General features: G+C 44.0%; 1 protein-coding gene across 1 annotated transcript in view; it reads left to right on the top strand.

The window, feature by feature from the left end:
* Window positions 1–469: 469 nt before the first annotated feature.
* The window catches only part of TNKS2 (tankyrase 2), a gene marked incomplete in the record, with an annotated part of 278,608 nt that continues 263,569 nt past the window's right edge, over window positions 470–15,508 (top strand). Inside the window, 1 exon segment of the mRNA XM_078772377.1 lies at window positions 470–837. Coding sequence (XP_078628503.1) covers window positions 579–837 — 259 coding nt within the window.

Genomic DNA, 15,508 nt, shown 5'->3' with positions numbered 1-15,508 from the left:
CACACACACACACACACACACACACACACACACACACACACACACACACACACACACACACACACAGAAGTGATTACAATATCCCGTCGACTGCTGCACATCATGTTTGACAGCGAATGCGAGCAGACGGGACAAACAGCTGTACTTCTATCCAAGGCCGCCGACGCACTTTGTTTGTGATGCATCACCCCACCTGCGCAGCACCACTGCGGCAGTTTATAGGCGGGTCGGGATTCGAACACATACTAGACTGATAAAAGGTATTTACGCTACCTGTACATCCGACTAAGTGGACACTATCAGTTGATTACCGTATTCAAAATGCACAAGGTTTCTGTGATAAAAAACAATTGCGTTATATAGATTCATGTAGATCTGAGGGTCGCATGTAGAACTAAACAAACAGGTTATATGTGCGACATATTATTCTTTGAATAACAAGATTTTTTTTTAACGCAGAAGAAAGGCGATGAAATGATAAAGGAGTGACAACGAAGTTTCTGAAAGAGGGGGAAAAAAACCAAGTGAGAGGAGGTACGGGGAGAAACGTGAAGGAAGAGGTGGAGGCCCCGTCGGCCATGGCGTCGCGGCGGCCGCACCTCGCCTCTCCTTCCTCCTCGCCATCTCCCTCGTTCGAGGCAGTCGGTGGTGACAGCCAGGCAGGTACCTCGACAACGACGACGACGACAACGACGCTTGAAGGGGAGGGCGGGAAGGAGCTGTTCGAGGCGTGCAGGAACGGCGACGTGGCCAAAGTGAGGAGGCTCGTTGGGCCACAGAACGTGAACGGGCGCGACACGACGGGCCGCAAGTCGAGTCCGCTACATTTCGCGGCCGGTACGATCCTTTCGCTCTCCAAGTCCCATTGTGATGGAAGATGGCGAATGTTTTCCTCTTCTTATTATTATTGTTATTGTTACCTCCGCCACCGAAGGTACATGGAAGTGATGTTTTCACTGCTGTGTAGTGTCTGTTTGTGTCATAAAGTTGTGGACAGATTCGGACAAAACTTTGTGGACGAGTTGCTTAGAAGACAACAAACAACAAGCTGATGAGATTTTGGTTCAGGTGCGAATCCAGATCCGGCCTATCCGTGGGATAGAAACCATAAACTGTTCAGCCTGGCTCTCTTGTCCCTCTACCGAGTGACATATTCTAGTTGTTATTGTTAAATTTATTAAATGTCATGAATGTTTGTCTGAGTCCAAAACACATTACCTTGACCATATTGGTACATTAGAAAACTAGAACGGTGCTCAGTAGAGAGCATACCTCCACCTGGTTGGCCATATCACTCAATGGTGAAGAATCACTTAAAAAATTAAATAATTCTCATATCCGAATCCATATTCAGATCTTCACCAAAATCGAATCGATTCTTCCTTGTCACACACACAACCTGTCCACCAAGTTACGTCCAAATCCGTCCGCAACTTTTTGAGATGTCCTGCTATGTATCGTTTTTGGCCCTATCTCCCAATGGTGAAGAATCACTTAAAAAATTCTACTAGCCGGATCCGAATCCGGATCTTCACCAAAATCTAACCATTTCGTCCTTGTCACAAACGCCACGTCTCTGCCAAATTTCGTCCGAATCCATCTGCAACTTTTTCAGATATTTTCTTCACAGACAAACAAACAGGCAGGGGTGAAAACATAACCTCCATCCACCTTTGCTGGCGGAGGTAACCAGTATACCTATAGTTCTTCAAAATATGTAGATTTTGTTTGTTTGTTTCTGATGTCCTATAAGTCTTACATTGACGTAATCACTGCCAGTGTCACCTTTCCCAGGTTGGGTTAAAAGGTGCTCTTGCCTTGTTGCAGGATCATGCAGTCTGACCACAGCTTTCAGAAAATATCTGTTTTCTTGTCTCTTTCTTTCTTTTTTTGAGATGTTTGACCTGTTCTGGTGGTTTTTTCCTTCGACTTTAATTTCGTTTCACATCCTGGGTGATTTGCCTACCTTCACTGCTATTTTTTAAAAATTATAATTTATCCTTATAAATTATAATTATTTATTATAATTTATTATATTATATCTATCTATAATTCCAGTAATCTCTGTGTGTGTGTGTGTGTGTGTGTGTGTGTGTGTATGTGTGTATGTCTGTGTGTTTGTCTGTGACCGCTGTTTCTCGACAACCACGGGTCCGATATACTTGAAACTTGCCAGGTATATTGCTGGGGACCCGAGGATGTGCCTTTTCAAGGTTTCATATTAATCGGACAAGTAGTTACCGAGCTATGTCCAAAAAACGATTCAACCAATCAGAGAGCAGCGAGTTATCACGTGTGCCGAACGTGGCGAACAGACTCTGCCTCGGACGGCACATTTGAGAGCGTATTCATTTATTTCACGTTGGCAAACTATGTTGCCGCTATGTTGGCGTTAAACTATGTTTTAAAACTAATTAAAACTAATTTGCGATTCTTTCGCTTTCCTGCGCGTTTGTGCACGCTATGGCGATTTCTTTACCAAACTCCGCAAGCCGTTCGCTTTGGACCAAACCATTTCATGTAAATAGAGGGGGGGGATTGTCACCGTACTCGCAAGCCGTTCGCTTTGGACCAAACCATTTCATGTAAATAGAGGGGGGGGATATAATTTTAGATATAGATATAGTACGGGCATGCCCTAGTATAATAAATATAAATTATTTATTATAATTTATTTATTATAATTTATGGGATTTATTATAATTTATTATAATTTATAAATTTATATTTATTATAATCTATCTATAATTCCAGTAATCTCTCTGTGTGTGTGTGTGTCTGTGTGTTTGTTTGTCTGTGACCGCTGTTTCTCGACAACCACGGGTCCGATATACTTGAAACTTGCCAGGTATATTGCTGGGGACCTGAGGATGTGCCTTTTCAAGGTTTCATATTAATCGGAGAAGTATCGCTTTGGCTTTGGCTTTGGCTTTGGCTTTGCGAATGGACCAAACCATTTCATGTAAATAGAGGGGGGGGGGGGGGGGGTTCTACCGTACTCGCAAGCCGTTCGCTTTGGCTTTGCGAATGGACCAAACCATTTCATGTAAATAGAGGGGGGGGGGGGGGGGGATTGTCACCGTACTCGCAAGCCGTTCGCTTTGGCTTTGCGAATGGACCAAACCATTTCATGTAAATAGAGGGGGGGGATATAATTTTAGATATATATATAGTACGGGCACGCCCTAGTATATAATAATTCCAGTAATCTCTGTGTGTGTCTGTGTGTTTGTTTGTCTGTGACCGCTGTTTCTCGACAACCACGGGTCCGATATACTTGAAACTTGCCAGGTATATTGCTGGGGACCTGAGGATGTGCCTTTTCAAGATTTCATATTAATCGGAGAAGTAGTTACCGAGCTATGGCGATTTATTTACCAACCGTTCGCTTTGGCTTTGCGAATGGACCAAACCATTTCATGTAAATAGAGGGGGGGGGGGGGTTCTACCGTACTCGCAAGCCGTTCGCTTTGGCTTTGCGAATGGACCAAACCATTTCATGTAAATAGAGGGGGGGGTTCTGTGGTCGTTACTGCCACGTGGTTTCAAAGTTTTTTTTTGTTGTTGTTTGCACGCATGTTTTTTTGCACCCACGTACGGGCACGCCCTAGTAATATATAATTTATATAATAAATTAAATTTATTATAAAATAATTATTTATTTATCCTTGTCCATTGAGGTTGTTATTTCAATGGCTGGTTACTGACATGGCAAGTTACATTGACAATGTTTGCCCATTGTCTACCAGTTACATCAAGGTGACGTCACATGTCTTCCATGCATTTGTTACCTCCACCACAAAGGTGGACTGAGGTTATGCTTTCACCTCTCTTGTCTGTTTAAAGTGACAAGCACATTTGTCCATGAGAAAAGGCAGGTTTTTCCAGGTGATTGGCAACTCTTCGCAGTGTTTGTCCATGGGCCTTATTTATTGTCATAGCAAACGCTGGTCGAATTGGAAATGGTGACTAGTAAATTAATAGTAAATAGTAAATTTGTACGTGTAAAGCAGATGCTGATGTGGCAATATTGTGCAAAAACACGATTATTATTATTGTTATTATATATCGAAGATGTACTAGAAGATCAAACTTTGGGCACCTGATCATAATAAGCAAAGTTATACGTGTAGGTATGAAAAATAGTTGTGCAGCATTTACGTGATGGATTTGTTTCAGCTCTACTCTGTTTCATATGACGTCACGCAGTCGCTCAGCTCACCGAAAGGGGCTGTGATTCATATTTTTTATAAATAAATTTGAATAAAAAGTGGAAGTTTTTATTGCACCATTTACCTTCCTCATGTGAAAATTATTTTGCACAGCAAATTTTGGGGCACAGTGCATAGTCCAAGCTCTGCCACTGTCAATCGTTTTCGTAATCTAGTTATCTATCTATCGCTATAATACTCTCCAGTGTGTCCTTCTGTCTGTTCATGGGAGTGGCTTCAAAAACAAATCTCCACCAAAGTGCATTGAGGGGTTGTAGACGAGAGGGAGAGGGAGAGTGAGTATCTATAATTGTCGGTCTGTCTGTCTGTGGGTGTTACCTATACACTTCTACACCTCTGGATGGATTTGGACCAAATTTATCAGAGCTGAAATGTTGTACTGGCTGTGTTAGTGGGGTGAGCAGCTACTTCAGCCACCGGGAAACCCCTGAGAACCACTGGGAAAAACGATGGGGTATACTTCCTCACTCTTGCATATGATTTGAATAGCATCACGTTTGGTGAAGTTGAGCGCTACATACAACAACAACAACATGCATTTTAAGGGCCATTTTCCCTGCTAGAGCGGGGGTTAGCCTTGCGGTCCCCATGACAATCTTCTCCATTTTGCCCTATTTTCTGCATCTCTCCTTGTTAACCCCCTTGCCCGCATTTCTTCTTCCACCATCTTTAGCCAAGTCTTTCTCGGTCTTCCACGTCTTCTACTTCCTTCTACATTCATTTCCATCACTCTTCTCAACCAGTCACTTTCATCCTTCCTCAACACATGACCAAACCATCTCAACCTGTTCCTCTTCACAGCATCAATCGCAGGCTCTATTCCCATCATCTTTCGCAATTCATCATTTGTCTTCCTCTCTCTCAACGATACTCCGCACATCCGTCGAACCATTCGCATTCACCCTTTCCAACCTTCGTTGCTGCCCTACGTTCATTACCCATGTCTCGCTCCCATAAATCATAACACTTCTCACACATGCAGCATACACCTTTCCCTTCAGCTTCAACGACACTCCCCTCATCATCAGCACGCCACTCAATTCCCGAAACTTCTTCCATGCACATCTCACTCGAGCAACCGTTGCCGAGTCTGATCCACCTTCTCCATTCAGCATGTCTCCGAGGTAGCAAAATGTTTTCACACCTTCCAGCTTCACGCCGTCTCCAAGATCCAACTCAACATTTCCTCCATCTGCAGCTCCCTCTGTGCACACCTTACATTTGAATGTAGCTGCCACACTGGTTAATGACCCTCTCAGACCACTACATTTTTGATGAACCCACTCAGCGCACATTGTACACTGAATGGAGTTCACTCCGACACCCTTCCTACACACAGCACAGGGCCACTTCCCAGTTCTTTCCACCTCACCACATGCTTTACCACTTGCCATCACCTTCGTCTTTCCGATATTCACCTTCAGACCTTTTCTCTCCATACATTCCTTCCACGTGTTCATCTTTTCCTTCAGTCCATCCATACTTTCTGCAATCAACACCAGATCATCTGCATACAACAACTCCCATGGTAAACCCTCCTTTACGTTCTGAGCCAGCACCTCCATCACAGCTACAAATAGTAGTGGACTTAGTACCGACCCCTGATGCACTCCCACCTTCACCTCAAACTCACCACTGTTCCCGTCCTTCGTCCTTACAGCTGTGCGCGCTCTTTTGTACATTGCCATCACGACTCTGATCAACCATTCCTCCACTCCTAACTTCCTCAATGCCCATGTCAATACTTTGCGTGGAACCCGATCGAATGCTTTCTCCAGATCAACAAACCCAAGAAACAACTTCTTCCTCTTCTCCATGTACTTCTCCTGCAACTGCCTCACAATGAAAAGCACGTCTGTCGTTCCTCTTCCTGGCATGAATACAAACTGCATTTCGTCGATCTTCACTTTCTTCCTTATCCTCCTCTCCAACACCCTTTCCAATACCTTCATTCCATGCTCCAATAACTTTATCAGGTATACTTCCTCGCTCTTGCATATGATTTGAATAGCATCACCTTTGGTGAAGTTGAGCGCTACATGATGGATTGAATTTCCCCAGACAACTGTGACTGTCTTCTGTGTTTATTCTCGCCACCACCGTGGCTAGCTTTTCCCGTCACTTGGGATGTGTACTTTTGCTGGTACGTAATATATTCTGATGTGCCATACTCTGTTACAGAGCGTCGGTGCTGTCAAAGCAGGTTTTTTTGGCAAGTGTTGCACTGGGTCGTTTGCCATTGCCTTCCCAGCAGTAGTTGGGGCAGGAATTTGGAACTTAGCTGGGGTGCTGGAGATAGCTCGTCGTCTCTTTGTGAAGAACACTGTGGGATCTTTAAAGTCCACCGACTAATGTTGGCCGATGGGATGCCCTGTTTAACGTCCGGAGAACAGCACACACATTGATGAAGAACCCTGCCTGTTAAACACTGGGATGACAGTTTATCGCTGGGCTGCGATTAGAACCCAAACTGGATAGATTAGAGGTAAGTGTGCGTACCTCTACACCATCCTGCCAGCCCGTTATACTGTTTGTATATACCGTGTGTATTCCCGTCTGCTCGTCCCGGTTGCCCGTTTCGAATCCAGCGATTCTTGATCACCAGGAGGACCCATAACAGTCAGAATTCATTCCCAAGACTAAGTATATTTAATAAAAGAACAATGGTTATGCGGAAGGGAACACAAGGAAGGCAAGCAAGCATAAAATAAATAAACTCCTTATCCACTACCAATCATATATGCCCACGGTCCAAACGACGCACTGAAGCCTTAATTATTTAAGCCTCTGGTCCCAGTCAGACACACCACGTGAGATAGACAAAGCAGGAAGGATAATACAGAAGAGTTTTTGGGACAAACCTTAGAGTGCCTGCAGGATGAGTCCTGTGGAGACCCGGCAGCTCGGGCTAGCGAACGTCTCGTGCTGCTGGTGTGAAGAAAGAGGGGTGTGGTTCAGGCTTCTGCGGGGCTTGACTTAGGTGCTCGGGATGAGCAATCTCAGCAAATCCTTCCATGTGCTTCAGGGTGTTCTCCTCCAACTTCTGCCGTTACTCCATCTTGTATGGCCTTGGGCCTGTACGATATCAATGATGTGCCACTCCCCCCCCCTCCCCTTTCGCTCATCATTGGACCGTTGGCGGCACCAACCCTTCCCAGCCTCACCAAACGGCTGCTGATGGTCGACATAGCGGTGGTGGCTTCTCCCACCCAGATAGTGCCTCAAGGCCTAGCAAAATTCGAAAATAACATTTATGATGGATTTACAGATGGTAAAACACCAACAGACATTGGGATGGGTGAACGTTGTCTAACTAGACAAATAAGTGGCGTATATCTAAGAACACGATTAATTACTTGTGCTTAAACTTTATATTCATTTTAAGGAAATAATTTCTCTATATTAAGCATTATTAACCCCAAGGACCCATTTCCACAACATCACCTTCCTCCTCCTGACTGTCCTGAATCTGCACTCAGAACGGGGAGGAACATGGGCATGACCCCATTTATCATACAAGACAACTCCCAATCTTAGTCTAAAAACCTGCATGCACAAAATTCAAAACAATATTCAACCCTCGTCTAATGTGGCGCTCTGCTAGTCCTACTGTTTCATCTGCTAAGACCCGCAAGTTGACCACTAAATCTGGATGAATTTTTTTCTGTAAATAACCTGTGGTTGGGATGAGGGTGTATGTACCGGGAGGGCCTCTTCTTTCTCATGAGAGTCTACGTAGTCTGAAGTTTCTGGACCCCCCCCCCCCCTATCCGGTCAGTATAAGATCCCTCCCCCAACACTGTCTATCAGAGCCCTGGGGCCCGGCACTACAAGTGTCCTTGGTGAACACACAGCCTGCCAGCACCCTGAGCTCACCTGGCCAAAATGGGCTCTGTAGAACTGCAGTTCTTCAGACCACAAGGCCCTACAAAAATTGCACAAAAAGACCCATTTGGCCTCCCTCAGCAGGAGTCTATGGCCCATGTCACCCCACAAACAATAAGAAAAGGACAGTCCATTTGGCCTTAAAACAGGATGTGACTTTTTGGGCCTTTTAATGTCCACAAACAATGGCATGGTTGGCAGGCAAAGACTGGCAGGTGGTGTGACTGGCTAAGGCGGACTGGCAAGCTGGACGGGCAGATGAGTGGCTGGCTGATGAGACCGGCAGCAGACAATGACGTCGTCGTCTATGGTGGCAGGAGCGTACGGTGGCAGCAGGTGTGATGGCCAGCTTTGACTCTAACCTAGCTCAACACCGGCTGTCATGCTAATCCATCTAATCTAATCTCTGGCTCCTGCCCCTCTAAATCCATCCAAGCTAATCTCTCCCTCTTGGGCCCACTAATCCCATTCTTCTAAGCTACCTCCTGCAAAGAAACCAAAGGAACGTGCCGTGACACAAATGATGTGGTGTGCCCTCGTATGGCTTGCTGGTGGAGTTGCCTGATGGGGTGTTTTCCTTCCCAAACACGAACAATGTGGGACTCATTGGGTCCTTGCATAAGCTAATTGCACTACTCCGTTTACCTCTAGCGACCACAGACATAAAAAATGGCGCAAATTTTAAGTATCCCTATCTATGTGAGCACTTGCAAAACACACTTTCTAAATGAGGAGAGTAGAGAGGAGTATTATTTCCTTCTGTCTGGTATTCATTCTGTGTCTCATTTAACATTAAAACCCTTCCACAGCGGTTCTATACAACCAACTTACATGCCGCTTCGCATGTTCGTGTTCTATCAATTCAGGTCTGGCCCTCAAATCGTCCTTCCATGCCACCACACAATATCATTGCTGTGTGGTGTGGCTGTCCTTGCAGGCGTCTACCTGCTCTGTCGCAGCATCCTGTACCACTGCACATCCCCTGCCGCTGGGGATTGCCCCCTCACGCACCACTCCCTCCCCCCGAGTTCCCCTGCTATATGCCAAAACCTGGGTGGAGTGGGGGGAGGGGGGGGCGGGGGGGGGGGTGGGGGGAAGAGGGCTGTCTGGCTTTTCCCACTTGTGCTCTCTATGGCAAGTGGCATCGCGAGTCCTTTTCCTGGACACTCGGACCCACTCTGCAAAACCCCCGGTGCCTGGGCTCTCTGGTATGCTCGGGCACTCTGGTATGCTCGGGCTCTCTGGTATGCTCGGGCTCTCTGGTATGCTCGGGCTCTCTGGTATGCTCGGGCTCTCTGGTATTCTCGGGCTCTGTGGTATGCTCGGGGCGGGTGCACAACCAGTGCTGGAATGCCCTTCTCGCCAGAACCTATTCGCTGTGAGCCACATCCCCTGCCCATCAATGAACCAATGCACCAATGCACCAATGCACCAATTAAAATGAACTGTGCTTCTCTCAGCACCAACACCGGGAAGGGAATCCCATTATAAAACGTCAGAATCCCCTCTGTCTACCGCTAACACACAATAATTAGAATGGCAGTCTGGAGAGCGCATACCTCTGCCAGACTGAACAGTTTATGGTTTAAGCAAATGGTTTAAGGATCTGGACCTTAAGCAAAATCTAATCGGCTTGTTCTTGTCACCTAACCACCTCGTCCACCTAGTTTTGTCATAGCTCGTTCACAACTTTTTAAAATATGGTATATATATATATATATATATATATATATATATATATATATATATATATATATATATATATATATATATATATATATATATATATATATATATATTGTTTGTGGCCACATCTCCCAATGGTGAAGAATCACTCACCATTGAAATCAGACTTGCAGAAATGTAGGAATATGAGAAATATACGTGGGTCAGAGGAATAGCCTGGTCTTGGCTTAGCGGTTAGGGTGCCGGCTTGGGATCCTGGGTTTGAATCCCGGTCGATCGCTGAATTAACACCAGGGGGGTTGACTCAGCCTGTCATCCTTCCAAGGTCGGCAAATTGAGTACCAGTTCACTGGTAATTCCCTGTGTGTCGCAAGAGGCGACTAACAGGGTTGGCGGCAGGAAGGGCATCCGGCCAAAAAACATTGCTTGAAAAAGAGGACCAAAGTGCCCAAAATAGGCCAACCCCTGCTCTGCGGGGAAAAATGGCGTCTAAAGGTTGTTCTATACGTGGGTCAGAGGTGTCGGGTTCGTACCATTTACTGTTGGTACATTGTTGCATCGGCTGTGGATATAACACAGACGCACACATTTTATTTTTTAGCAATACATGTAAAAAAATCGAATATTTCCCTCGTGGCCCCGGAACCAAACAAAAATGTATTTCTCACGGCTCCCGTAGCTCCCCCACCTTCTCCCAACATGATTAATAGTAAATATAATTTTATACTTTCCCTGTACAGGCACAAGCCCTGAATATATCCTTCCCGTCTGTGTTCAGAACCACATAATCCAGATGCACAGTCCATTCAAAGGTGGTGATTGGTCGGGGGGAGTTTTGGGGGTGGGGGGGTGGGGTGGGGGGGGGGGGGGGGGGGTTGTAGCACACGTCCGGCCACTCGGTCCTTGCACCAGCCCACATGGTTGGGAGTGCTGTATGAGCAGGTGCTGGTTCGCCAAATTGAGAAACTTCTCTAAGTCTTTCATTGTGCAGAGGCCCTACCCTTTTTCTCATGTGCTTTTCCAAGTATTTTGAGCTTCTTTAAAAAGGTTGGTGCCCATTCCAAGTGTCAATCCCTATCCCAGACACATAGTACATTTTATTTCACCCAAACTCTTCAGCTTCCTGGGGTTTCTGCGCATGCTTACCGGCATTTTGGGGTAGATTAGGCCATCTAGTTACGGATTGCATTGGTAGGAAATATTCAGGCATGACACTAACACATTCAAAAAAGCAAGCAACCAGCCTTTTTTGTACAGCGTTCCTGGTTCTTGGAGGAGCTAAACTGCAGGTCTAGGCATCACATGGCGATTGCTGTGAAGAGTAACCTTCAGAGTTAATCCTATTGGATGAATCTGATGTACTACGACGACGACGACTACGACTACGACTGCAATGGCCACAATTGATCCTTTTTTCTTTTGTGGTTGGCTGAGGGGGAATCGTTTGACCCAAGCCTTTCATGAACTGGCTGGCTTGGCCTCAGTTTCAAATGTCACCGATTTGGGCAGGAATTTGTAATCTGTTCAAGGTGCCGGAAATAACTTGCCTGCTCTTTGTAAAATACACCGTGGGACTTTTAAGCTCAACCAATAATTGCTAGCAAGTGACAGTTTAATGTCCATCCAAGAAACGGCATACTTCGTGATGCAAAGCCCCACCTGGGAAGAAACCATCCTTCTGTTCAATTTATAATTGGGTCGGGAATCAAACCCAGACTCGGCAGGCCAACAGTAAATGCACTACTTATGCGGCACCCTGTCAGAATGATGATGTAATTTGAGCTGCAGAACAAAAACATTTTGAAGGGCTCTGAATCGGTTCAAAACTAGAACGGCACTTAGTAGAGACCATACCTCCGCCTGGTGAACAGTTTACGTTTTGTATCCCACTGATAGGCTAGATCTGGATTCGAACCTGAACCAAAATCTTATCTGCTTGTTCTTGTCACATAACCAACTCATCCACGAAGTTTATTCATAACTCGTCCATAACTTTTTAAGATATCCTGTTGTATACATCACTTTTCACCCGATCTCTCAATGGTGAAGAATCACTTAAAATTAAATAATTCTCGTATCCGAATCCATATTCAGATCTTCACCAGCATCGAAACGATTAGTCCTCTTCACACACACATCTCCACCAAGTTTCGTCCAAATCCGTCCACAACCTTTTGAGATATCCTGCTTTATATCATTTTTGGCCATATCGCTCAATGGTGAAGAATCACTTAAAAAATTCTTCTAGCTGGATCCGTATCCTGATCTTCACCAAAATTGAATCGAGTCTTCCTTGTCACACACACAACCTGTCCAACAAGTTTCGTCCAAATCCGTCCACAACTTTTTGAGATATCCTGCTTTATATCATTTTTGGCCATATCACTCAATGGTGAAGAATCACTTAAAAAATTCTTCTAGCTGGATCCGTATCCTGATCTTCACCAAAATTGAATCGATTCTTCCTTGTCACACGCACAACCTGTCCAACAAGTTTTGTCCAAATCCATCCATAACGTTTTGAGATATCCTACTATATGTTGGTTTTAGCCCTATCACTCAATGGTGAAGAATCACTTAAAAAAATTAAATAATTATCATGTCCGAATCCATATTCAGATCTTCACCAAAATTGAATATAATCTTCCTCGTCAGACACCCAACCGGTCCACCAAGTTTCGTCCAAATCCGTCCACAACGTTTTGCGATATCCTGCTGTGTATCGTTTTGGCCCTATCTCCCGATGGTGAAGAATCTCTTAAAAAATTATAATAGCCGGATCCGGATCTTCACTAAAATGTAATCATTTCGTCCTTGTCACACATGCTACATCTCTGCCAGATTTCGTCAAAATCTGTCCACAACTTTTTGAGATATTTTGTTCACAACGGACAAACAAACAAATGAAAAACCACTCTTAGAGTGACACTTGGCAAAACAGAACAAAGTAGAATGGCACTCAGTAGAGCATCCTTTTGACCTCAAAAATAGTGGTTGAATTCAGTGACCTGATATGCAAATCGTCTTCAAAGTTTAAGTTAATCGGATGAAAATTGTCAATTTTAGAAATCTGACCTATGTTGACCTTTTGGCCTATGTTGACCTCAAAAATAGTTGGTGGTTGGTTTCAGTGAGCTGATATGAAAATCCTATTCAAATTTCAAGTCAATCGGATGAAAATTGAGGATTGTAGAAATTTAAAAAAAGTGGTTGACCTTTGGCCTATGTTGACCTTTTGACCTCAAATATATAGGATTTTGTCGGACCACGAACTCTACAATTTGGTGAAGTTTTGTGAAGATCGGTTTAAAATTGTGACCTTTAGGCAAGTATAAGTGAGTGGGCAGACAAACACACAAACAAACACACAAACACGCAAACAAACACACAAACCGGAGTGATCAACATGCTTGCAAAAAAAAGTGACAGACATACAGACAGACAGACAGGGGTGAAAACATAATCTCCATCCACCTTTGGTGGCGGAGGTAATTAAATAAAGGCGATATCATAAAGCACCTTAATATTTGCATTTTGGTTGTTAAATCATTGCTGCCCTTTTGCAAACGTTGTCATTTGCTGAACTCGAGTGTACTGCAGTCAAAATCATTTGGTCATTGACTTTGATGGCTTTGACTTTGGAACGTATTGTTTCCATTAGCTCATTGTGACAATCCTGATTTGTGCATTCAGCAGTTCCACAGTCACAGTCCAAGGGAATTTGCATTAGGACAAAAAAAGAACATCCCAAAATAGCACCAACTGTTCCTACTTGCTTAGCCAGCTTCTTGCATTCCTTTTTTTTGACGTGCACATCTTTGCAAGTCATTGCGAATCATTCATTCCCATGACGAATATAATAGAAACTAGAACGGCACTTGGTAGAGCGCATAACCTCTGCTGAACAGTTTACGTTATGTATCCCACTGATCTGGATTCGGACCTCAACCAAAATCTAATCGGCTTGTTCTTGTCACCTAACCAACTCTTCCACCTGGTTTTGTCACAACTTGTACACAACCTTTTGAAACATCATGCTATTCAGTATATCGTTCTTAATCGCATCTCTCAATGATGAAGAATCACTTGCAAAATTCAAATTTATTTGGATCCAGATCTTCACCAAAATCAAATCGATTCTTCCTTGTCACACGCTTAACATGTCCACCAAGCTTTGTCCAAATTAATCCATAACACTTTGAGATATTGTGCTTTCTATCATTTTTGGCCTATCTCTCAATGGTGAAGAATCATTTAAAAAATTGATAGTAGCTGCATCCAGATCTTCACCAAAACCAAATACAGTAATTGCGTCCACAACTTTTTGAGATATGCTTCCTGTTCAGACAGACACGGTGAAAACATAACCTCCACCCACTTTCAGTGGTGGAGGTAATAATAACAAATTTAAATAGCAAGGTGATGCCATCTGTACTTGTGCTTCCAATGATGGTATTGTGTGTAATGTAAGCCAGCAGAATGGCATCCAGATGCGTGATGTTATCGTCTTTTGAAAATCGTCGTTCAGCACGACTGAAAACAAACTCGCAGCCAAAATATTTTTCTCAGTTGGTGGCCATGTCCTCCCCTCCCCTCTCCCGAAATGGCAGATAAAATTTTGTCTTGCCAATTTTTTTTTTGTCTTGCTTTTACTTTTGATCACTGTTTCAGAATGTTAAAACAGCAATGTTAACGTTATATTTTAGACTCGTTGCTGCATATATAACATCCCATGTGAGTAACCTTGGAGTGGTGGCTTTAATATCAGATCTGAGTCTTTTAACAATTTCACCAAAGGTAAACCGCTCATATTGAACAATCATATCAACCAACCCTTATATTTCATGCCCTGTGAAAGCCTTTTTAGTGGGTTGGCATTGTTGCAAAATAATGTTTTGTTATGATAGAATCGAAGCACATGGAGGAGCACCTTTAAAATGATCATTAGACCGTCCAAGCGGCTAATAGAGTGAATTGAAGCAATTTCTGCAATCTCTACAATGTTGATTGGGTTGATGTTTTGTTCCTGTTTTGGGGCAAATTTAGAACATTTGGTCTGTAGGACTTATTAAGTAAGTGTTCGGTTTTTATTCCGTTGCGTGGTATTTTTCTTGAGATTCATCTGGTCGATACTGTGTGTACACAGCAGCATTAGTCTGTAGTGAAGGGCATGTCCCACCACCCCCTGCCATTTTATGAAAACATGACAAGTGATGGCTGGCTGTCAGAATTATGTAAAGGAAGGAGTAAATTTCTCGACCATACAGTGCTTTGAAAGTGAGTGTGAGTTCTCAACATTTGGTGAATGTGAACTTGGCGGACTTGTCCAACAGGGGAGGCTGTTGTAATGTGAGTTTTTTGGTTCGCAGATCAACTTTGATGTAGCACCCCCAGCTTGTGTACACCGAGGATGCTCTGCATTGTTAAATGCCCCTATTTTGTTGTGGAAAGTAAGGGCAATGAAAATGTTGTTTCCATGGTTGGGGTTGTTTTGCTGAGGCTTGCCATACTGATTCCATGGAAGGGAAACGGGCCAGTCCATGTTTACTGGAGCTTAAGCCAGAGGTTGTAAAAATTGATGACACATTCTCGCTTTCTTCACACTACATGGATATTTTATGCCAAATTTAATACCGATTGTGAACATCTCTGTTTGAAGTAGCTGCTGACTGCAGGTGCAACGCATCGGATCTATGTCACTTCCG

Source organism: Myxine glutinosa, chromosome 2 (genome assembly GCF_964187855.1).
Source record: "Myxine glutinosa chromosome 2, kmMyxGlut1.1, whole genome shotgun sequence".
Lineage (NCBI taxonomy): Eukaryota > Metazoa > Chordata > Myxini > Myxiniformes > Myxinidae > Myxine > Myxine glutinosa.
This window is presented reverse-complemented; position numbering and strand designations above follow the sequence as displayed.